The sequence below is a fragment of the Cajanus cajan genome, chromosome 3 (genome assembly GCF_000230855.2).
Source record: "Cajanus cajan strain Asha chromosome 3, NIPB_CcT2T_4, whole genome shotgun sequence".
NCBI lineage: Eukaryota > Viridiplantae > Streptophyta > Magnoliopsida > Fabales > Fabaceae > Cajanus > Cajanus cajan.
Window position 1 is genome coordinate 7,682,327 of NC_138519.1, and position 27,009 is coordinate 7,709,335.

Genomic DNA, 27,009 nt, shown 5'->3' on the forward strand with positions numbered 1-27,009 from the left:
TTTGGTGAAATAAAAATCTTATCTGTGCAAAAGAAATGAGAATTCAACTCAAACGACTTCAACAATTAACTTGATGTAAATGCTTTGTAAGCATACCAAGATAATTAAGGGGCAATTAATTAATCTATTAAACTAAACGCCTCAAAGGGGCCTTTGACCTAAGTTAACATTAGGAGTAGAATCATTTCATGTACATGCCCAATCATATGATTGTATAAGGAGAACTGGGCCCTATGCTAAGAATTTTAGCACATATCTGACACACATTCTCAACGTCATTGTACAATGTACTCATTTATCACACCTTTTAATTCTGTGATAGGACTATTAATAAGTGGTTTAAAATGTCTATTACTCTAGCCTTCCTCTATTACTAAGTGTTAGTATACCCCACCCATTGCATCTGCAATTTAGCCACATTAGAGTCTCAACAAGAATCAATCAATTTGGACGACAAAGCATTCAGTTCAATCAAGCCAACAGTACAATACAGAGCAGAGAGCAATCCAGGACCCTTGGCCCAAATTTACTACCTCGTGCATGACGAATACCTAGAACAAGTATATATATAGATTAAAAATACTAAAACTTACGTTTTTTTTTTAAATTTCACTTTATAATTTCAGTAAATGACTTAAATAAGTTTTCGGTCTTAGCAAAATAAGTAAGTTTTGATTTTGGTTTCAACAAATTTTTTCTTTATTTTTCTCCTAAAATTTGTAAACATTTTGCATCCATGTAAATTGAGCAAAAATTGGTTTTGGTTCCAAAAATATATATACATACATGCATATATATATATATATATATATATATATAGAGAGAGAGAGAGAGAGAGAGGGGAGTCCATTCACTCAAAGTATAAGTTTATCTAGAATTACTTTATTTAATAATTCATGTTTTACATCAAATTTTAATGATCAAATCATTAAGTTAAAAAAATTTAATACATAAATCAAGTCTACAAATTTTAAAAAATTTAAAAATTACTTAATACTCCTCATCACGTGTCTTAAGGTTATGTTTACACTGTTTTTCACATAGAATTAAGTGTCTAAGGCCCATTATATTTGATCACATTATTGGTAACTTAAGTATTATTAAATAGATCATAATATTAGCTCATTTTCACACAAAAAAAATACATAATTGATTGTGGCATATAAGAATTTATAAGAAAATTTCAACATAACTAACTTTTTAATCCCTATAAATAAGGCATTTTCATTTTTAGTCTTTTATAAAAAGTTTCGATTTCACCTAGTAATTTTTTTTTCCATCCTTACCTTGAGATTAACTATTAAATCTAATGGAACAAAACCAAAAAATTATAGGAAATAATCAAAATATAAACAACTAAAATTTAAGAGCATCAGGTTAAGTTCTTTCATTAGAACAAAACTTTTTAAAAAAAATATTAAACTCTACTTGACATTATAAGGAACTGATGGTTGTCAATCTCGAGTGATAACTCGTAAAAACTACCAAACTTACAAGATTATGTAATCAAACATGTTCAACTCATCTGCAAACTTAGTTTTTAGTACACTCAAGTGCACTCGAGCGAAATTTCCCAAAATCGTGAGTTTGTTGTGATTTTGCAATCTATAGGACTCACTTAGAAAAACCCCAAATGATATTGAGAGTAGCGTTTCACTTTAGGGTTTGTTTTCTTCTAGTTTTGAATGAATCTCTCAACTTGAAAACTCGTTTCTCTCAACCACTCACTTGTTCTCTGGTCAAGGTTGTTGCATCGCTTGCTTAGGGTCTCTGTGTTGCAATGTCGCATGCTTGGGATTGTTGCATCGTAGTGTCGCTTGCCCATTCATTTCTCTCAATCTCTCACTAAGATTTCGTCGTCACGTTCTCTGGTTGGGGTCGGGGTTGCATTCTCTGTGTCGTGGTGTTTCTGTGGTAGCTCATCAATGTCAATGGCTCGTTGTCGTTAGAAATGTCAAATCAATCTATTTATCCATCATCCATTTAATTCATCCACAAATAAATTCATTCATTCTATCCATTAAATAATAAATTAAATCTAATCCATCCATTTAATTTTATAGATAATTAATGATCAATCCACTACTTTTTCAAAATTCATTGGATTACAATATGGAATGTTTATTGAATTGAGATTTTAGAATATTATTTTAACATAAAAAAGTTTTATAAATTTTAAAATATTATATAAGAATATAATGACAACTTATAAATAAAAAAGAGAGAAATAAAATATTTAAAAATAAAAATTATTTAATTTTTAAAACATTACTTTTATGGATGGATTGGATATCCATCATAAAAAATTGTTAATGGATAGATTAGATGGATTTTTTACTTTAAATAGATTGGATGAATTGGATTTTTAAGTGAATTTTTAATGGATTTAAATGGATTAATTGATTATTTTTATCTAATCTATTATGATCTTCGTCCTAAAAAATTATGCAATCCATCCATTTGTCACTCCTAGTCATTGCATTCTCTGGTCGGTGTTTTTGTAGCTAGCTCGTCGCGTTCTCTTTTCATGTTATGGTGTTTTTGGAGTTCTTGTGGTGAAGATCTTGGACTTAAAGATGATAATATTAGAGCATTAGACATGGAGATATGAAGATATTAGTCTTTTTTATTTTTTTATTTGTTGTCATTTTAAATACTTATGTTTTATGTAAAATTATGTATGATTTGCTACTAAATTTTGCTACTTATTATTATAATTTATTATTTTACTTTAATATAAATTTGAAATATTGAATTATTATGCTATTAATAAATATTTTAACATATTTTTGTATTAAGTAAACTTTAACAAGTTTACGATTTTACAAAATCTCAATAAAGTTACATAACCTTTCGATTTTGACAACAAGAAACACAAAAAGCACATTAAAAATATATAATAGATTCTGTTTTTATTAGGTAAGTCAGGATGATAAGAATGAAATTCTTATGTTTACCATTGATCGATCGAAAAATTATTGTATGCTTGTTCAACCACGAAAGTTATAAATGGCTGGTGAGATCAAAGCTTCTAGTTAACCACTAACTTGGGGAACATTCGGTTCCACCTTTGTCTGCAAATGCATTTTAGTAGAAGATGGCATTCTCCAATTAAAATTTCTAATTCGTTTTTCGTCAAAATTAGATAACATCGATTTCCATTAAACTTTTTTATATTTATTATTTTATTTATTTTTTAATCAATATTTATTTAAAATAAATGTCACCATTTCAGTTAAGCTTTCATGGAACGGGTCTTGCTGAAACAACATGGAAGTTGGTATAAGTCAAGTAATCCAATAACCCCACAAGTCAATTTCATTTAACGTACATGGACAAGTCAACAAAATAATAGGAATGAAGTAATGAGAAAGTTACATTTTGACATTAATTATGCTTATCCTAATCACACTATAGACCGTAGAGAGAGGTTGCTTCATCTTCTTTTAGTTGTTGTTGGTATTTCTCTTCTGCTTGTCTTGTTAATCATGATAATAGCAAAAGCAGCTGTTGAAGCTGTGTTCGGGGAATTGCTGAAAATCGTTTTGGAAATGAAAGAGAGCCATAATGTTCAAACAAACAAACCTAAATTATGTGGCAAGGCATGGTTCCCAACAACAACTAAAGTGAGCTTAAATCTAGTGGTGAGGTTGGAGTAACATGCACATAATTCTAAATTCAAATTATATTATTGTTATTGTTTATATGAATAAAAAATAAATAAATTTAAATGGTTTTGAGTCAACCTATGTGTCACTACGTCAATTCATGTGTTATTGAAGTACTACTAAAATACTTGTTTGCTAACCCCAAATGTGTGGTTCAGCGGTAGGGGTTCGATCCATGCTTAAGCAAGGTCACGGGTTCGAATCCTGTCTTGTGTATGCAGCCGCGTTAAATCTGGGGCCAGCTATCCCACCCTGTGTTATTACATTATCATTGTTGTACTTGATGTTTTTCCATTGTTATAATTAAATATTTTAAAATCTTTGTAGTCTTTTGTTTTATTTGTAAATTTGGTTAAAGGTTGTTTATGTTCAAAAAAAGTAAGTTGTGCAGTCAAGTAATGTTTGCTTGTTAATTTAGTCATATTTTACTGTTTGTTTAACCTAATTAAGGGTTAATCAGTTTTAATATTTAAATACTTGTTGTAAATATGCGCTTTCATTGTGTAAAAATTTGAGTTCATGATATCTAAATATATATTATATCAATTTTTGCCCTTTTTGTGTGTGTGAAAACTATCACTTGTAGGCTTGAAAAATGAGGTCTTATCTCAGAGCTCAAGGTTCGTGAGTTATAGTGAAAAATGAAAGTAATCCACCTCCATTATCAGAAAACCTAAGAGTAGCTCAAGTGAGGAGTCATAATGATGAAGTGGCAAAAGAAGGAAGAGCTATTGCTATTGTATAAGTTGTAACACCAAAATTTCTTAAATTATTAAAAAGGATCTTTTTTTAATTAATTAAAAGGGTATTATAAAATATTTTAGAGAGTTTTAATAATTATGAGTGTTTTTAATTAATAAAAAAGATTTGTGAAACTACTTTGTTATAGAAAATATTTGGAGAAAATATGTTTTAATTAATTATATAACTAAATTTTTTTTGTTTATTTTGAGGGGAAGGAAAAGAAAACTTTGGTTATAATATTTTACTGAAGGGTTAAGTGTGGATTAAGTTTTAAAAAAGAGGTTACAAAAATTTCTTTTTATGCTTCTCACAAGGTCATAAAAGATTTAACTATGGAAATGTAATTTGTGAATAACGGTGGTGAATATTTTTATCCTTTAAGTGTTTGTTCTTATGAATAGTTTGAGGTACCTATATCAATGTTTAGGAAAGAAAAATCATGATATAATAATTGTGATTAAGTTATGATGTGAGTTAATTGTTAATGACTTGAGGTATTTTGATGATAACGATACTTAAAGAATTAATGTGTGATATCAATACATTGCTAGAGTAGTTAAAGTCATTAATTTAAATGTTTAGTTTAATGTTGATCTCTTTGTGCCTATAGTTGAGGTATTAACATATAATTAAATAATTTTATAATTTATTTGAGGTATTATCAAGTGATGTCGTGAGTATAGTGTATTTGAAATGTGAACATGTAACTCTTGTCAAATAACTATAATTGATGACTAATTTATGTGTTGGTTAATTAATTCAAGGAAAGATATATGAGCTTAGTACACATTTATGTAATTGTGAGTTATGTATGATTAAATGATGTGAAATGGCATTGGTGTTGACAAATCAATGTGTGTAGAGGGTCATGTGATCGTAAATTCGAAAATTGATGTGTGTGGATTCTATAAAGGGCATGTGATGGAAATTGGCAAATTGTGAATATGCATAGTGATAATTAACATGGTATTGCATTCAATCTCGTGTGATATGTATCATATACACGAAAATTGACAAATTGATAACATATATGATTTATATATGTTTGACTAGTGCCACATGCATATGCAAATCATAGTTTGTATCCATTGCATTACGTATGTGAATGTGTATTATGTGATGTGTGATATGATAAATTGTGACTTGTCTAATTGCACCTTGTGATGATTAATTTAATTGTATATATATATATATATATATATATATATATATATATATATATATATATATATATATATATATATATGACATACTCTAATTTATAAATATCGGTGTTGGAGGAAAATAAAAAGATACACACAACAATTCACTCATCTTTCCCTCTTTAAAAATTATTTATATTATTACTTAATATATTTTTAGCAGTATTTTTTGGTTCAAAGATCTTTCACTAACTACACACAATTGATCTAACGAGTTGTCGTATTTTGGAAGAGAAGCACATTACAAAATAATCTACCAGTGTAGTGGGGGCATTTTTTCTCAAAGGATAGTGTCTAGCATACTTCAATCCAAAATTCTCTAAACCTTCTTTTTATTTTATTTCAATCATTGTTATTTAATTTTATCATTTGTTAATGTTGATCTTGGTGTAGTTTCAATGATAAATAATATATATTTTAATTTCTATTTTCATGGTTCCAACACATCATGATATATATTGATGATATTGGTGGTAAGGTTTAAATCTTTTGTAAGAGTGCTCTGATAGGATGTGACATTGGGATGTAGTTTAGTATTTGTTACCATGTTATTTTCTCATTTTAGGATGATTTAGTTTTTATTTGGTATCCTCTTCCAAAGTTTGAAACAACTTAGTTGATTATTTATGATAGTCTCATTTATTTTGGTTAAGTGCTTCTTATCTATAGTTATTGTGTATACGAGGCAGAGGATATCACATAGGCAACACTACATGATAATGTATTTATCAAGATTCTAACTCTTGAAATGGCAAAAGAGACATGGGATAAGCTATAGGAGGAGTTTCAAGGGAGCCAAAAAAATGAAAAGAATGCAAGTGTTGAACCTAAGGAGAGAGTTTGAAACTATAAAAATTAAAGAAAGTGAATATGTCAAAGATTTTACTGGCATACTTTTGAAAGTCGTTACCCAAATCAGATTCCTAGGTGAAAAGCTTAGTGATCAAAGAGTTGTGAAGAAAATCTTGATGTGTCTTCTGGAGAAGTTTGAATCCAAAATCTCCTCTCTTGAAGAAAATAAAGATTTTACTCAAATATCAATTGTAGAACTTGTGAATGCTTTGCAAGCCATAGAACAAAGAAGATCTTTGAGGATGGAAGGAAATATTGAAGGTGCTTTTGTGACATATGTAAGAGGCAAAAAACAGGAAAAAGGCAACAAAGAAAAAGGTTGGAAAAACAAGTATCCACCATGCTACCACTATAAAAAGAACAACCATACTGAATACTTTTGTTGGTTTAAGTCAAGCATTAATTGTAGGGTGTGAAATCAATTGGATTATGTGGAGAAGGTTTGTAAAAATAAAGCAAACCTATAGGAACATCAAACCCAAATCGCAGAGCATGAAGAACATGGGGAACATTTATTTGTTGCTACTTGTTATTCAACGAGAAATATTAAAGAGGCATAACTCCTAAACAAAGGATGAACAAATCATATGACTCATGATGTTGCAATTTTCAAAGAATTAAATTAGTTTCAAATCTCCAAAGTCACCATAGGCAATGAAGAAAGTGTTAATGTCAAAGGTAAAAGAGTTGTTGTTGAAACTCCTTCAAGTATCAAATATTTTTCAGATGTTTTATTTGTAATTGAAATAAATCAAAATCTTTTGAGTGTGGGAGAAATGCATGAAAATAATTATTCTTTGTGTTTCAAAAATTTGGGATGCATCATTTTTTACCCTTACAAGTACGTGTGAGCTTATCTCTGTTAAAATGAGATATAAAAGTTTTACAATAAAGTGGAAGAACAAAGTCATGTTTAATTTTTTAAATAAAGATGAAGATTTAAAAAATGGATCACTTAAGGAGACATTTCAAACTCTAAAATGTGATTCAAATGGGTTTACAATACACTAGTGCAAAAATTGGATTTAAAATCGGATTTTTAAGATCGGTTATAAGATAACCGATCTTAAAAGTGACGCGGTGGCAATTTTGTAAATAAAATGAACACTTTTAAGATCGGTTCAAATTTAACCGATCTTAAAAGGTATGTCTGACACAACTTTTAAGATCGGTTACAAAAGAACCAATCTTAAAAGTTGTATCAGCCATAACTTTTAAGATCGATTATAAAATAACCGATCTTAAAAGTACTTTTAAGATCGGTTATTTTATAACCGATTTTAAAAGTACTACTTTTAAAATCGGTTATTTCAGAACCGAGCACTTTTAAAATCGGTTATTTCAGAACCGATTTTGTATGTAGTATACAAAATCGATTCTTAAATAACCGATTTTAAAAGTATCGTCAGAAACCTTTTATATTTCCCTCCAATCTCATTCTTTTTAATCTTTCCCTCCATTCGTTTTTTTTACTCTCTCAAACGCTCTCATTTTCTAAAGAGGTAAATTTCGTTGTCGTTTTTATTTTCCTCTTCTTATGTCTCTTTTCGTTTTCTCATGCGCTTCTCTTGTTTCTGTTTTCGTTGCAGGTTCATTTTTGCTAAATTTCGAAGCTGGAACGGCCCGTTCTGAAAGGAGAATGGCCCGTTCTCCAAGCAGCATGGCTCGTACTGAAAGGAGAACGGGTCGTTCTGACTCTGTTCTTCAAAAATTCTTTTTTAACAATCTGGAGCGGCTCGTTCCAGTTTTGGAACGGCCCATTCCAGTTTAATTTTTTTTCTCGAGAACTTTTAAAATCGGTTATAAGACAACTGATCTTAAAAGTTAACTTTTAAAATCGGTTATTTAACCGATTTTTAAAGTCTAACTTTTAAAATTGGCTCTTTTAAAATCGGTTACGGAACCGATTTTAAAAGTGAAAAATAACTGATTTTAAAAGTCTTTTTCCCACTAGTGATAGAAGGTACTCTAGAGAAGGTGACTTTTGGACACAACAAACTTGAAAGAATTAAAAATAATAATAATAAGGCTTTAAAAATTTTGGGATTTATAGAGAATATTTTTATGGGTCATGGAAGCTGTAACAATCATGGTTATGCCTTTGACCAATGGAGAAGATAAATTTTTTGATGGCAAAATTTAATTGGAATTATTGTACTTCTTTTTATAAGTTCAACAATAAATTTTGTAAAGAAAAACAATGTTGATAGTGTTATTTCAACTCTCATGGAAAAAGTTTTTCAAAATGAAAAATGGATTAAGGAAATTGCAAGGACACTCTTATTTCAAGTGAGAAAATTAATGTTAAGCTCGAAGATGTTAAATCTATTGATGTTCATCTACTTGAAGGAGATTTAACAAGTGTGAATGATGATAAAGATCAAAGTTTAAAATGATGAAGAAAAATCCCAAGAAGGAATGTTGGCAATTGAGATTCTTCCACTGTCATAAGTAAATATTTTAAAAATTTTATAATTTTTTGTTTTACTTGTAAATTTGGTTAAAAATTACTTATGTATAAAAAAAGTAAGTTGGTAAGTAAGTAATGTTTGTTTATTAGTTTAGTAATATTTTATTGTTTGTTTTGTAGTTAGTCAATTTTAATATTTAAATACTTGTTATAAACACTTATAATATGTACAAAAGTAATTTCATAATTTAAATATATCATATAAACTTTTACCCCCTTTTTTTTGTGTGTTGAAGTTATAGATTTTATAATCTAACCATCCTATATTTTATTTAGTCCTGCAACTCTATTTTTATGTTTTGTTTTCAACAATCACCACTTCTGCTTTCAATTTAAAATTCAAATCCATAATTTTACTAAAAATTATCACAAAGAATAGTAGTTGACCTTGATCTTATATGAGATCGTATTTTATTATAATATAAATTTTTTTATAAAAAAAAATTAAATCTAATATTAAAAGGACCATAATTAAACAACGGAAAAATAAAGAAGAAATATTCATTAACAGTAATATCTTCTGCGTAGGGGAGAAAAACACCTTATTTATTTTAAATTGCCGGCTTCAATTCTAACAACCCACCCCACGATTTTCTTCTACGCCGCCACACCCTTCCTCCGTTCGTTGCAATTTCGGAAATAAAATTAAAGACAAAGTAGCTATATACAAATTAAAGAGATATTTTATCATTATAAATCGTCAAAGTTAAAGAATAGAAACAGTACTAAAATAAATCTTACACTGTTGTAAAATGATATCATATTTTAGTATTACCTTCATAAAATGATATTACAACGTAAACTAATTTAAAGTTTTAACTTGTGTTAGACTTTACTATCAATTGATTATCTAAAGATTATGAGACATGTCAATTTTTATAATACTAAATTATATATCATAAATAAATGTTAGAATAATATAAATAGACAATTTGTACGTAGGTCAGCTCTCCCATGCTACTCACTATCAAGGAACTTGCTCTCGATACATTGAACTTAATTCAAATAAAAGAAAGAATGAATTCATTAATTTGAAGGGGAAATTTATAATTATTCAATGATTATTGACCGAAAATTAACTGAGATTAATAACGAGAATTCGACGATTAAAAATTGCCATCAAAACTTGGCTTTTAATATTTTTTTTAACTTCAAAGTAAAATGTAACTCATTTTCACTTATTTTTGTAAAAATAAAGTAATACTTTCCATCACAACTTTATACTCAAATCTGACATTAAATTCTAATCTTCAATGTGTCGAATATTTAATGAATAAAAAATGCTAATTTTTTCAAATAGTCTTGGCATTACACGACCGTGATTTCCGCCAAATTTATATTATATTATAGTTTGTTTTAACTTTTCAATCAATACATATTTAAAATAAAAGTCACATGATTTTTTCCATTTATACAAGTTGGCATATATATAATACAAATATTCCAACGACCATATAAGTAAAATTCAATATTTAAAAAAAATTAAGAAAAAAATACGTTTGACAAGTCAGCTAGAAAAGAAAAATCACTTTTAACATGATGTTCGACCTAACTAGCTATATACTACATAGAGAGAGAGAGAGAGGTTGCTTAATCTTCTTTCCATTACCAAAAGAAATATAGAGAGAGAGGTTGGTTCATCTTGTTTCCATTTTGGTGTGTGAATGATGGATATGATAGCAGATGCAGTTGTGGGCGCTGTGTTTCAGGAATTGCTGAGAACTGTTTTGGACATAACAAGCAAAGCCATCACGTTCAAGCAAAGCATGGGCAACCTCCAATCCACTCTAGAGGCAATAGCTCCACTGATCAGAGAGATAGAACAACACAACAACGAGTTGGGGCGTCCAAAGGAGGAACTGGAATCGCTGCTAAGGAAAATGGAAGAGGGCACGAAGCTTGTATGCAAGTGTTCAACGGTTGGAAGGCTAGATTATGTGGGAAGGGTTCGTTACCAGAATCAGATAGAAGAGCTTTCGAACTGGCTCATGAGGTTTTTCGTCATTGACCTGCAAGCTCAGATGGCGAGAGATCTTAAGGAGACCTTGCGTAGGGTTTCAGGAGCTGCTGCGTCTTCTCTTCATGAATCTCATGTCAATAGCTCAACAAAAGCCCAGTCATTAGTGAATGATTCTGCTGAGCAAGTAAGTCCTTTTACATTCTACTGCATCTCAAATATTTATACACCACCCGTAAATGATTGAAGAAATGTGTTAGTTTGGCACACATAATTCTAAAAGTGAGTATTGGTTGAGTTACTCTAGTGAATAACTCAAGTTTTAGGTTTAATTTCAATAATTTAACAGTTGAATAAAAAAAATTAAAGGAATAAGTCAAGTTTATAAATTTTATCAAAATTTAAAAATTATTTAATATTTTGTTACATTAAATCAAATTCGAGTATATTCTTAAAAAAAACATATTGTACATTAATTTTAATCTTATAACGTAGTTTTATATAATTTTTTAACTTTTGTAAAATTTGTATACTTGAATAGTTATTAAGAATTTTTAATTCGATTAGATCGTTGAAATTTAATGTAAAGCATAAGTTATTGAGTGAAGTAACTTCATACCCTAAACCAAGGGTAACTCTCTATTTGTGGAGATTTTCGTTCGTACGTCCTTTTTACTCAAACTAGCAAATTAAGCTTCAATTTAGGTATGTGTGACAAGTAATGTATCTTACGTATTTCTCAATTAAGATTACCCATGAAGTTCACCAAATGCAAATGCAAATGAATATAAACTAGTCGAGATCCACTTTGATATGAATTAACATGCAAAGATTTCCAAGTGTTCATCGATGGTTATCATAAAATAAGTTTCATGCACATGAACATTCAAGTGAATCGAACGAACAACATACACATTAATAACGGAAATCATTATTTATTTGCTTCACCTAATTACTGGATTACTACACATAATGGTTCTGAGAAGTAAAGGAACTACAAAACTACGTTACACTAAACTAAGATAGAACTATCCTAAGAAGAGAAAAAGTGTGGTCAAGAAGCCTTACTCAACATTCTCATACACGGGAGTCATATGCGCAGACAGTGAATGTCGTGAGATTTTGTAAGTATGATTTTTTGACCCCTTTTAGTGATATTGACTTACCTATTTGTAGAAGGATGGGAATAATAGTGGGGATTCGTCGTGTCAAGCATAACTGCCCCACGACGTAAGATGTGCAACCTCCTTTAACCGCTCTCACCCATTTTTTTGGAAACCGTTTTCTGACTATCGGATAGTCTTGAAAACTTCCATTCGAGAGGTAGTTATTATGCACATTCTCTTCAGGGCCTATATCCTTCTCGTATGGGTAACTCCCTAGAACCGTATGTAACCGTCTCATAACTGCATCTTCAAGTAACATAGTTCTTTCGAGATCCGTGATGTACACAATGTCTTAGCCACTCTTTTACTCTTACGTGTATATCATATTCCTCCTACTAACATTCTCTCTTTCTTTCTTTCTCTTTTTCTCGAGAGATAAGAGATCAAATTATGCCAAGAGTAACTCTTGGTAAAGTTACTTCACTCAATAATTCATAATATATGTTGATTTCAATAATTTAATTGTTAAATTATAAGTTTTTAATGCATAAATTAACTCTACAAATGTTTTTAAATTTTGAAAATTAATTGATATTTTGTTATATAGATTAAAATCAACATACAAAATATTTTTATGATTATCCATATCAATTTGAATTCATAAAATGAAGTATTAAATAATTTTAAATATTTTAAAAAAAAATTAAAGTTGATTTATACATTAAAAACCTTTAATTTAACTATTGGACCATTAAAATTCGACATACACCATGACTTATTAAGTGGAATAACTTTATCAAGAAATACTCTTAGAGTAATTTGATCTTTTTCATATATATATACAGAGAGAGAGAGAGTGAGAGAGAGAGAGGGATTCACTTGCTTTAATAAGAGTAAATTTACCTAGATTTTTTCCTTTCAATAATTCATGTTATATACCAACCGTTAAATTAAATATTTTTAATGTATATATCAAGTCTACAAATTTTAAAAAACTTTTAAAATTACTTGATATTCCATTTCATCGATTTAAATCAATATATAAAATTTTTATGATTATCTGTCAATCTGAATTAATGATTTAAAAATTTACAGATTTGATCTATGCATTAAGAACTTTTAATTAAACGGTTAGATCATTAAAATTTAATATATAACATGATTTATAAAGTGAAAGTGGACTTACTCTTAAAGTAAGTGAATTCCTCTCCATAAAATTTGAATTTATTCATTTTTAATCATGAACAAAATTAAATAAAATTAACCATATTTATATGTACAATTAACTACATGTATTGGATGGGCAACTTTCATATACTTGTTGATCTTTTCCCTAAAATTATGAGACCTCGAGAGAAAACAATAACTATCAACCAAATAATAATTTTCTTTTATTCTCTTATTTATGGATTTGGATCAAGACTCAAGGCATGGATTCAAGCTTCAGACAAGGTACACAAATTACAAGTTAAATTTTATACATTAAATTGTGTTTGAATGTTTGTATTTACGTGATCTTATATTCTCGAGTTATGCCAAAAATATATTCTCGAGTTATTTAATTATAAAATATGTCACATTTCCTACATTCCTTTATATTTATGTTTATTCTTCATTTCTTTATTGGGCCTTGACCAGCTTCAACAATAAGTCCAACGACCACTATCGTTGGGTCCAAGTATTGTAGTCCATTTCCAATCATACTGGAGATTGTTAGAACGGTGAAGAAATTGGGCTTTCCCGATAAATTTTGTGTCAAAAACATGCACAACAACATCATTTTCAACCTTGAAAAGCCTTCATTCTCGATCCATGGACGATATATCTTATTTGATGAGGACAAGAACCCTATCGTCACACTGCACAGCAAGGTTTGGCTTCGATGATCACATGTTTTTAAGTGGGCCATTGATGTTACATAGAATAAGATTTATCCATTTGTGTGCTTTTGTTTGTGTAGAGAATGACAGCACATAATCGTTGGGAAGTTTTTAGGGGTAACAGTCACCAAACAAAGGATTTGCTCTTCAATGTAAAGCAACACCACATAATCCAGCTAAAGGCCAAATTGGACGTGTTCCTGGCTACAAATACTGAAGAGAATGTTTGTGACTTTATGGTACAAGGAAGTTGGTCTGGTGGATCATATAGTGTTCATGACGATCAGTCCCACGACATTATAGCCCAGGTGAGTTCTTTTATTCATATCTTACACTGCAGAAGAAATTATCATTTATTAACAAATAACAATTAACAACTATTATTTTAGTGAAAATGAATTTGTTAGCATAAACTTTAAAGATCTCCATAATAATATATTGTATATATTATACTTTTATTAGTTTGATATGTTAATTGTAAATACTAATGTTCTATACACTAACGAGATTGTTTATTAATAGAGGATTAATATGGTGTTTTTAAGATTGATTTTAGTCGATGTTAAACTAATCATTGATTTTTGAAACTCATATTTCGTAAGTGTAAATTATTTATTGATATGAACTCTCACAATGTATATCAAAAGTTTAACTTTTGTTAGAAAAATATCATACTAAAACAAATTAATTCAATGCTAAATTTCATGTAAAATAATAATAATAATAATAATATTATTATTATTATTGTTATTATTGATATGAGAAAACTTAGATCAATTTTTTCATTATTTAATTTTTAAATTGAACAGTGATATCTAATTTATTTTTAAAACATTACAGTATGAATCCGCCTACACTTTTTATAATATATATATATATATAGATGGTTTTGTCCATTAAATATTTTTATGTGAAATATAATTTAAAATTTTAATTTAAATACACGGACAAATTAAGTAAAAAAGTTGTATAGAATTATCTAATCATAGGTTATTATATATGGGTAAGATTTGACTTTAATGAAAACTACTTTAAATGTAATATCTAAAATAATTTCTAATTGATCAATAAAGACTGGCTGTGAATATATATATATATATATATATATATATATATATATATATATATATATATATATATATATATATATATATAGGGGTTATAATTACATCGGTGTAATTTTTACTAAGTATTACACCATTCAATAACTTTATATTAATCGTGAATTTTGTAAATCCAACCGTTAAATTGAAAGTTCATATGTCTTAGATCATATATACAAAATTTTATATTAATCCAAGATGATTTGATACTTCATTTTTATAAAACAAAATTGACGTAATATATTCATTTCAAAATACACAAAAATATGAATATTTTGATTACCTTCAAGTTATTGTTCAATTTTAACAAAAATTGATATACACGTATAAAAAGATATGAACTTTCAATCTAACGGTTAAATTTACAAAATTCATGATTAATATAAAGTTATTGAATGGTGTAATACTTAGTAAAATTTACATCGGTGTAATTATAACCCCCCTCGTGTGTGTATATATATATACCTTATTTATATCCCTAGAAAAATTGTGTCAAAATAATACACACAAGTTTGGACTATAACGTTTGCCCTTTCTATTTTGGCTCTTGAGAATGATATCTTATGGGAAATTGCAGATTGCTAAATACGTTGCTCCTCGAAGATTTGGGTTTTCTAAAGAGAGTGCCGTGGTGAGAGTGAAAGCCAATGTTGATTATGGATTCATTGTGGTACTGATTATTGTGATTCTTATCCTAACCTAAAGGCAAGCATGGAGTTGACGTAGAATTTGATTTTGTGTCAGTAATGCATTGGGTTATCAAAGGTTCTTTTATACAAGCTCACTTGTAACAATGTTTTACGATCAATTAGACGGTTAATTCAATTGGTTTATCAAAGGTTCTTTTATACAAGTTATATGTTTTTATTGTAATAACAGTTAGAAATCTTTACTAATAAAAATCTTTTTGTTCATTTATTTTCCTTTTTAATATGGTGTCGAAGCCCCTTTCCTAGGGAGCTTTTGCAGAACATTTTCTGATGATGGGTCATTGATCTTTGAACTTGTTGGATAATTGTTTTCTTGAAGTCGTTCATCATTGATTCTTGATGTCATTCTTTGTTGATTCTTGAAGTTGATTGATTCAAGCAAAAATGGCGAACCCTTATTCCATTCTTGATCCTACCGGTCCTTATTTTCATGCATATGCAAATGAGAACCCTGTCTGCATGGTAGCTAAACCACTGTATGTATGGATCATCAATGATGGTTGAAACCATGACAATGGCACGAAAACGCAAGAATAAGCTTTGCTTCGACGATGGGATGAGACCCTTCTGAAGCCTGAAGTTGGAAATATGAAATTCGCAGAATGGGACAAGTGCAATACTTTGGTGGCCTCATGGATCAATCGGTCAATGAATTAGGAGAATTTGTGGTGAGTTTAGTTTGATTTAGTTTGATTTCAATTAAATTAATTTTTATTTGGTTTAATTTTATTTTTGTAATTTTAAAATTATATTATTTAAAAATTAGTTTAAAATATATAATATTATGTTATTTGTTTAAAAATTTATATAAATACTATAAAAAAAATAATCACTCAATATATTTAGTAATGATTTTTGTTTTATATTTTAGTAAATACAATTTATCATATTAAATATTATATATATATATATATATAGTTTTTTGTACTTGAAATAAAATTATTTTTGAATATTATAAATGATTCATAATTTTTCATTTTAAAATATAATTTAGAAGCTAACATTTTTATAAAATACTTTTAAAATTAAATATATTATAACATGCATTTGGAAAAACAAAACCTTTTAGTATAATTTAATTTAGTAACTTATAATTTTATAAAACATATTTTATATTATGTGTCAATACTATAAATTTAAAATATATATATATATATATTTATTTATTTATTTTTTTTTTTTTGCATATAAGTGTGGTGTCATGATTTTGGTCCATTTCGCATTTCTAAATCGTAAATCGAATCAAATCACACGATTTAGGGTGCTCTCTTGGAATACTAAGACTTTTAGGGTGCTCTCTGAATGTTTGCTCAGCCTGTTAGTTGGTAAGTCTCACATAGGTGGATTTATTTTGTAACTCTACATTTAGCCAATAAAATAGGGTTTAGTGGTCTCATTACAAGCATCCCAAATTTTTTTTCCTTCTCGTTAATCTACTTTGAGAGTTTTTTTTTTTCCCGATAGTAGTATTATCATATTTTAAGGGGTGAATTTTAAAGTGGGGAATAATGTAATTTCCTCCTTTAGTAAAATTTTTTATTATGTCTATTATTTTTTTTACTCTTATTTTCCCATCTCTTATTTTAGATGTGTTATTATTTAGTTACTTTGATACCCAACACTGATATTAGAGCTAATAGATTGTCGGTATAATTTTGTTGCGATGCATACTAGTATGGTGTTGGAGAAAAATCTTAGTATGCTTACTCAATAGTGGTATCAAAGTCAATAGGTTATCAATATTATTTTGTTGCGATGCACACTAGTATAGTACCGAAGAAAATTTGTATTGTTTGATCTACTACATCAAAAAAGTTATTCTTATTATTGGATATATAGTATGGTAGTGTGAAAATGCAAATCTAGAAAAAGTTCTGGAAAGCAAAGACTTATATTTAAGTGTGTCTACTAGTGAACCACCTTTCTTTCCTAAGAACTTACTTGGTACATACTAGTTCATGGTCTATCGTCATCGTTCTAGTAGGTGATACTATTCATGGTAGAAGTTACATAAGACGATTTAATTGAGAGAGAAAAAATAAGAGAGAAATCATGGTAGCAAAATATGAGATACAGAAATTTAAAGAATAATTTCTCCATGTGAAAATTAAAGATAAGAGCAATTATGAGAAAGGACAATTGACTTGGTACAATTGAAGGCAAACCCACGAATATCACAAATGAAAGGTGGAGAGAAATAGATGACAATATTATTGCCAATTTGTATTTAGCAATGGTGGATTCAATTTTATCTAGTGTTATAAAGAAGAAGACTGTGAAGGAGATTTGAGATACTCTCAATATTGTACGAGATCAAGTCACTTCATACCAGAATATTCTTAAAGAGGAAACTCTACACTCTTTGAATGAGTGAGTCTGCGACGATAACATACCACATCAACAATTTGAATACATTATTCGCTCAACTTATAACACCAAATTTCAACATAGCAAAAAATGAACGTGAAGCTTCTACTTTAGAGTTTACTGTATGATCAACTCATCATGAACATAACAAATAACAATGTCATTGACTATCTATCCTTTGATGATATTGTCGAAGCTATTCTTAAAAAAGAATATAGGCAAAAGAATAAGGAAGATAGGCTGGAAATTTATAAATAAGTAGAAGCATTAACAATGATGAGAGGGAGAAAGATTATTAGCACAAGAAGAGTGAAGGGAAGAACATTGAAGCACCAACATCTTAAGGTTGTATAGCAAGTACCTCAGAAGATGTAGAAATCTTGTATAGTGAAGTAATAATGAGTTCTAACAATGGAAGACAACTTCATAATTGTTGGATATTAGATTCAGGTGCAACCTCGCACGACTCCACACCAAGATTGGTTTTGCACTTATGAACCTATCTTCAGGAGGATCTGTGTTCATGGGAGATGATCATGTCCTAGTAGGCATGGCAATCTAACCCGGCCCCATGGGTACCCACCCGAACCCGCCCTGATTTGGATGAGAAAAACCTGTGTTTATCGGGTTCGGGTTCGGGTTCGGGTTCGGGTTTTCTCCCATTGATAAAATCGGGGGCGGGGGTGGGGATGTTAATACCCACCCCGCCCCCGCCCCCATACCCGCCCCTGCCCCTGCCCCTGTCCCCGCCCCGCTTAATAATATAGTTAAAAATTATATATATATATATATATATATATATATATATATATATAAACCAAAATTATAAATATTTATATGTAAAAATTTATATTATTTTACTTTTCTTTTTTTTTTTTTAAATTGTTCATATTTATTTAAAAGAAAAAAAGAAGAAAAAAAAATAGGAGCGGGGGCGGGGGGGGGAAACTCGAACCCCGCCGGGGCAGGGATGGGGACCCAGATTTTATTCCCGGCGGGTATCAGGGGCGAGGGCGGGGGCAATTTAAATTTGCGGGGGCGGGGGCGGGGAACGTAAAACCCGCCCCCGCCCCGCCCCATTGCCATGCCTATGTCCTAGAGATTATATTACTAGAGTTTGTACTGTCAAATTGAAAATGTATGATGGTACTATTCAAACAATTCAAGGGGTCTAACATATGAAAGGCTTCAAATATAACAAGACTTACTCTTAGAGTATGTGGATCCTTTCCCATATATAGAATCCACTTATTTCCAAGAGTAAATCTACAAATTTTTTAAAAAAAATAAAAATCATATGATAGTTTGATAATTATATATATATATTAAATCAACATAAAAAAATATTTTTATAATTATCTATTAATTTGAATTAATAAAATGAATTTATCAAATAATTTTTAAATTTTTTAAAAATTTGTAAATTTTATATATTTATTAAGAACTTTTAATTCAACAATTAAATCTTTAAAATTTAATATAAAATATAAATTATTGAGTGAAGTATAACTAGTAGATTGCTCCATAATGTATATATGTATATATTATTTTTATTTTTATTTTCTGAAAAAAAAATCTTATGCGAAATTTGATCAAGCATTGAATTTATGGAGTACGTACTTTGACGTGGCAGATAAAACAAGGATATCGGAAAAAAAAAATCTACTAAGACCAATACAAACTAATAAGTGGCATCATGAACATAGCAAATGATACATTCTTTTCTTCCTTTTAGTTTTTTTAAGGCATATGAGAATTTTTTTAATTAGGAAAATTTTGATTTTCGTTTATACATTTTAAATGTGATCAAAGTCATGTACTTTTATATCATAACTTTGGTCACTAAATTAAAAAAAATAATCCATAAAGAAATGAAAGCATGTAAATTTAATTCTAACTTAAAAAAAATAATAAAGTAAATAACAAAATAATTAAATTTACATAAAAAAAATTATTAACTAAAATGATTTGGTATTTATACTCTTTAATAAATGACTTGAAGACTAAAAAAAATGTTATATTTGCATATTTTTAAAATTTTATTATCAAATTTATTTAAGACAAAAGTATAACAACTTTGACCACATTTGTATAACACTATTTTTTTTTTCCTTTTTATTATCATAAGAAGGTTGAAGATAACACTCTTCCTTCGTCGCCGATTGAACACCATTATCACAACCGATAAAATCCACGAGATATTTTGGTTGCACATTACATAATCCATACGTAATGTTAGGTCATGTGTCAGAAGTACTATATTCTAACTCTACTATATGTGTATTTTTTTATATTTATAAATGATGCTAAGTTAACTATTTCACGTATTAAAATAAGATACAATAAAAATTAGCATATTAGTTTGTATATTTTTTTTTAAGAATGAATTTACTTACTAAGTTTATATATATTTATTTTATTTAATAATTCATTTAAATTAAATTAAAAGTTTTTAAGATATAGATCAAGTTTACAGATTTTTAAAAAATTTGAAAATTATTTGATACTTTATTTCGTAAACTCAAATTGATGTATAATCATAAAAATATTTATACGTTAATTTGAATTAATGAGAACAAAGTATTAAATAGTTTTTAAATTTTTAAAAAATTTATAAAATTTATTTATACATTAAGAACTTCTAATTAAACATTGAATCATTAAAATTTGTTGTAGAATATAAATTATTTAGTGGAATAAATTTAGGTAGACTTACTCCTTAAATAAGTAGATTTTTTTTATTTTAATATATATATATATATATATATATACAAATATTTATCTTATATGAGAGTGTCTTTAGGAGTTTTTATTTAATGAGAGGGTTCGTAAGGATATTTTTAACTTCTTATCTAATTTTTTTTTATCAAAATTATTTATGAATTAAATATTAATATTTCAAAATAAATTATCAATAAATAAAAATAATTTTTTGTTACAATACAAGTTATTTATTATAAATCTAAAATATAATTTATATACTTAAAAATATTTATGTATATTAATTTTAAATAAATATTATAAATTCAAACATAGTATTTATTTATATATATAATTTATTATAAAATTTTAATTATATATAATAAACATATTTGTACATTGCACAGGCTAAAATACTGATATGTGTGTTTGCGGGAGAGAGAAAGAGAGGGAAAGAGAAAACATAAAAGTAGATGAATATTCTATTGGAAGATCAAGAATTGTTTTCCATGATTGATGAGGGATTCTCTATTCATGTACCTTTATAAATACAAAGTTGTAGTAGAAAAATAACAATAAGATAAAGATAATTTAGCATATTAGTCATCTTAAAAGATAAAAATATACAAATTTGAATTTTAAAAAATAACAAATGTTTGTTATCCAACATAATGATCTCAAATGTTATTCTTAATTATCTCATATTATTTTCCTTAAAGTTGAGATTATGCATTTTGAACCCCCAATTTGGACATCAATATTTGAAATTGTCTGAAATCAAGTGATTTAGAGAATAAATTAGTTGGTAGCAAGGTTGGAATGTATGTTGTAATAATAGTTCCAAATTGGAGATACTCATGGATGAAATGATAATCAACTTCTATGTACTTAGTTCTTTCATGAAAAATAGGATTAGATGTCAAATGCATAACTGATTGATTGTCACATTAGAAAGTCACTAGATATGGAAAGGGCACCTAGAGGGAAGAAAGCAAATTTCAAAGCCATATAATTTTAAGAGTTAATCACCTATACACTACTAGTGTAAAGTTTTTTTACACTGGCAGTCAATCAGAGTCGTTAATAATGTCTTTTCATCTGCTCATTTAATTAAATTAAAATAAAAAAGGCACTATTAACGGCTCTGATTGACTGTTAGTGTAAAAAACTTTACACTAGCAGTATATAGGTGATTAACTCTAATTTTAATAATGTTATGGGACATGGCTAGCTCTATACTCTGTTTCTGTTGAAAACTTGGATACAGTGGTTTGCTTTTTAGTTTTCCATGAGATGGGAATGAGTCCAAGCTTCATGAGATAACTTATAATGGATCTCCTAGTTGTTGGGCATGATGTCCAATCAAAATCATTATAACCCATCCACATTGGGATGGACCTGGGATGTTCTAATGCAATAGACAAATGACGATGTTTAGGGATGGCATTAGGTAGGATCCTATAGTACCCATTCTCATACCCTCATTTAAAAACAATACATGTACTTAGTCTCATTCCCGCACGAGTAGCAATTTTAATCCCCTTGTACTCGTTAGGTACCTGTGTACCCATACCTATACTCGCGATCCACATTTTACTTATGTATAAAGTAAATAAATCAATAAATAAATAATATTTTACACAAGCAAATATAATATTAATTTGTCAGGTCTTTAACATTACAAAAATCTAACATAACAATTCTTATAAATTAAGATTACAAAACATTCAATTCTTATAAATAAACTTTAAAAAAAATCAACATAATAAAAGTTGTAATTAAACTTCCAACATTATGATCATGTGTTAATAATATTCTCCAAGACTTAAGAAAAAAAATTATGCAGAAAGTAGTTACATTAAAATTATGGATTAAATTATATACTATACATTTAAATATATATATATATATATATGTAGACATTTGACCTCAGTATCAGAATCAACTTCTCTGTATTTTTGTAAACGTCTATCTTCCAAGTCTATATATTGTTTTGGTCCAATAATACTAATACAAACTACATGACAAGAAAATGAGTGATTAGACAATTTAAATTAATTAATACCAACAATAAAAAAAATAACTTTTATTAAATAAACAAAGTTTAATTATTTATCACATTGGTTCTTGTATTTCAACTTACTTTGTGCACACATAAATGCCTCCAGACAACGAGCGACAACATAGTAAGTGGGTGAAGACACAAGATTGTAAGAAAAAAAAACGAGGCATTATAGGATTCTAGTTATAATTCCACACCAAAAGAACAATATGCAACAAGTAGGCTAGAATCGCCTATATTCATCCCCAACATGCTTCAAAATACCAAAATTCAGCATACCCTAAATCTTAACTTAGAATTCCACCATGCAATCACAAAATTATGTGATCAATCAACATACAACTAAAACAATCTATTAAGAATTAGAATTTAGCTTAGTTTACTTCAAAATCTTGAGAATTAGAGAGAAAAAAATGAAGAAGATGGGTTCCGAGCTAACTTTAGGAAGCTCCACCCAACACCTCAAAAATCTTATTCACAATTCTATAGGCCTAAATCAACAACACAACTACTCAATCTCTGGGGGAATGATCACACTCCATAAAAAAAGGTTTAGGGAGGAAAAGATTCTCTTTGACTCTAGTGTCTTTCTCTCTAAACTATCTCTCTAAGATTTTTTAATAATGAGCTTATGAAACTCAAGTCTTAAAAGAAGCCTTTTATAATCTCCTTTAACATCAAACTAGACCTCTATCTAGAGAAACCTCTAAACCCCTAAAACTTACGAGAATTTAAAATTCTCAAAGTTTCTCAATAATTAACCCCAAAATATAAATATTGATAAAAATCAACAATAATTAACAAATATGTATAGTGTTACACTGAGTGAGAGTAGTATGCTCAAAGACAAGCCTTATAGAGCTCAACTAGTCCAACAAGACTACTTGCACCCAACGAAAATCCTATTTTGTAATTTGATTAGCCATTTTCTATGAATCTAACATTTATTTTTATTTTGATAAATTATTTTAAATAGACTCTTAAATAGATTTATAACTTAGGCCAAACTTCTATACACGTTAGATCAAACTTTGAAGAAGAAAAAAATGATAATAAATAAATAAATCAAAATGAGACAATGTATTCTTAATTAAAATTAGATTCATGAAAACAAAATTGAGCTTAATCAAACCTATTTTTGTGACACCCTCTACCCCAACATATATATATATATATATATATATAATAATAATAATAAAAAGAAATATCTTATTGGATAAAAAAAATATTTAAAATTGAAACGACAATTCCAATAATCATGTGAGTAGAGAATTCACATTCATGTCCTTAATCCAAATAGCAAATAAAATTACAAAGAATAAAAATTGAATTTTCCAAAATATATACTTTAATAAATCATAAACAATGTCATATTCTAATTCTATCTATGTCCCGATGTCACATGTCCTATCAGAGCAAAATCCCACATAGAAGCCTCAACTCCATCGTCCACATCCTCAGCCTCATGTTGTTGATGGTCTCCTGTATATCAAACAAGGGAAACAACACAAAAGAAAGGAGTGAGAAACATCTCACTCTGGCTTACGGTGTAGGAACGCACACCGGATAGCCAAACACAAATAATACAGTTACCTCATAGATCAATCAACAACAATAGCTTATCCAATCATCCAAGTCATACAAATAGTAATTTATCATCATTTAATAATAAGGATGCACATGCATGGACACGAACTTCACATTATCATGCATGTGGCGCCAGTAAAACATCACATGGCATATTGCCGCTAGTAATACACGAAGAGTAGTCTAGGAGTACATGCCGGGTCACACCCTCTGCGCACTCTCACTAGAAGGATATACTACCAGAGTCTCGTCAGGATAGCTAAGCTGCGCAAGATACATCCCATGCACACAATGGGCGAGACTGGGACTTCCAAACCGAGCTATCCCCAAGGACTAATCCCCAAAGCTTTTACACTAGGGGGCCTTCTCTGGCGCTGTATTCCATATCGTACCCTTAAAACACTTATGCAAATGATGCATGTCAATCAAGACTCTATGCATTCTCATATCACATTATCATTTCCCATGGTCATATCACATCATCGCATTTCGTCATCATATTTCATTATCACATTTCATATCCCATGTCTCAATCACATTTCACTTTACATCATCATATTCACAAAGCCTCCACAGAGCACTTTAATTTATATCAAAACTCGTTTATTTATAAAATTAAATACATATTTTTACATCTCATCAAACAAGGAATATAACAGAAAAATCAAAAATCAAAACAGAAAATATTTCATATTTTGTCTATTTCTCGTAGGGTTTCCCGCAGGAACCCATAGAGCACTCTAGATCATATTAAAACATATTTATTTTCAAAATTAACCACATACTCATGCATCACATCCAACAAGGAACACAACAAAGTAATCAGAAGGCAAAATAGAAAACATTCATATTTTGCCCGTTTTCTCATAGGGTTTCCCATAGGAACTCATAGAGATCTCAAGTCATACAATTAATTGCATATAAGAAAAATAATAAGCAAAACAGATACAATTGGGAGAAACCCCTCATACATGAGCATACATAAAAATACAGCAAACACAGGATTGGGGGCCAATCCTACTACCCAACATACAATCCCACACTCAGAGCGAGGTTTCTCACTCCCCCCTTACCTGGATGAGCAGAAGACAAAGGTGTGATCTAAGGTCGTTCCTGAGTACTCTTCCTTAGAGCTCTTTGTTTCTCTTTTTTTTCCTAATCCTTCAGAACGCAAATGAGGTAGATAGGGTTAACGCTACCTGACTCCTTAAAATTAATTCATTCGGCTGGGTCAACCCAACCCATTTTCCTTCTCTTCTAACGCACTTCTCTTTTTCCTCAAAATAATTAAATAAAATAAATACATGTATATTATAAAATATTTTTCCTCTATAATAATAATATATTTCTGACCCAAAATATAATAATATAATTTCAATAACAAAATATCATATAAAATCAACCTTCTTTTAAAACATATAAATATTTATTTAAATATGCTAATAAAAAATGCTTATTTAATACGTACAAAATAATTGTCTAAAACAATAATTATTTAAAACGTACAAAATAATATTCTTCTATAATTATTAAAATAATTATGACCAAATACCATATAATAATAATTATTATTATTATTATAATAATAACTTTATTGAAAACTGAGGTGTTACAATTTTCATTTTTATTCATAATGTGATGATAGTATAAAAAATAATATTATTTATTTATTAATTATACATATAATAAATTTGATTGGATTTTTTTTATATATCTTCTATCTATTTTTATTGTAAATTTTACTCCATAATTATTTGTATCTTTAACTAACTACCTATATATTATTTTATTTTTAAAAAAGCTTATGAAGGTATAAAGTACTTTTTTACTCTATTAAAATAAAAATGATATTACATCCATTTTTACATATAAAACTCAAATACTTAATTCAACAAAATTAAAAATAAAAAAAAAGTAGCTAATTTAGTTGATATCAATAAATTTATTCTATTTTTATATTATTTTTTTAAAAAATTATCTATTTTATTTTTATCTTTTAATTAATATTCACATTTCTTTTAATCATTTAAAATAAATATTAATTTTTTTCATAATTAATATTAATTAATCTCTTAATCACACTTAAAAATTATACTAAATATATTTTATTAAAATGAGAAAATATATTTTAATTAAAAATATTTTAATCTAAAAATAGTTAACATACTAAAACATACGAATTTAATGTTACAGAAAGAAACAAATAATGTAAGTGAGTTGTAATATGAAGGAAGGAGGCAAAGTAGTGTTTGTTGAAGAAAGTGACTGTGCTTGTGTATAATAAAAGTGAAATGGAAAGTATGAGGTGATGATTTAATATTGGGGAAGTGGAAAGCAAACGGAAACCGAGAAGAAGCATTCAGACGTGTGAGTGTGCGGAGGCAGGCACAGCACAGCGATCACGCGTGCCACTGCCACTACCAACTCAGATGGAGATGGCTCTGTCGTTGTCCTTTACCACGTCATTCCTTCACCTTTTCTTCATTCTTCATTCTTCATCCTCCTTCGCCTTCCGTCGCTCTCTCTTTTTCGGAAATGGATCCCTTGACTTTATGGAGAAAAAGTTAGGGTAACTTAATACATTTCAATCGTTAGATTTGT

At 28.6% G+C, this 27,009-nt stretch overlaps 1 protein-coding gene and 1 pseudogene across 1 annotated transcript; both read left to right on the forward strand.

The window, feature by feature from the left end:
• The first annotated feature begins 3,365 nt into the window (after nt 1-3,365).
• Nucleotides 3,366-8,087, forward strand: LOC145956006 (uncharacterized; annotated as a pseudogene).
• A 2,404-nt stretch (nt 8,088-10,491) lies between these two features.
• LOC114915517 (uncharacterized) lies at nt 10,492-15,913 on the forward strand. The gene is made up of 5 exons (XM_029270338.2): nt 10,492-11,080; nt 13,421-13,451; nt 13,638-13,870; nt 13,960-14,187; nt 15,560-15,913. The coding sequence occupies exons 1-5, from the start codon at nt 10,601-10,603 to the stop codon at nt 15,683-15,685; spliced, it is 1,098 nt and encodes a 365-aa protein (XP_029126171.2). The 5' UTR covers nt 10,492-10,600; the 3' UTR covers nt 15,686-15,913.
• Nucleotides 15,914-27,009: the final 11,096 nt, after the last annotated feature.

Bases quoted from the DNA above. Each gene is read 5' to 3' on its own strand.
- LOC114915517 (XM_029270338.2), top strand. From the start codon at position 10,601: ATGATGGATATGATAGCAGATGCAGTTGTGGGCGCTGTGTTTCAGGAA. The intron at 13,871-13,959 runs GTTTGGCTTCGA...TTGTTTGTGTAG, and splicing joins TCGTCACACTGCACAGCAAG to AGAATGACAGCACATAATCG. The intron at 14,188-15,559 runs GTGAGTTCTTTT...GGGAAATTGCAG, and splicing joins CCCACGACATTATAGCCCAG to ATTGCTAAATACGTTGCTCC.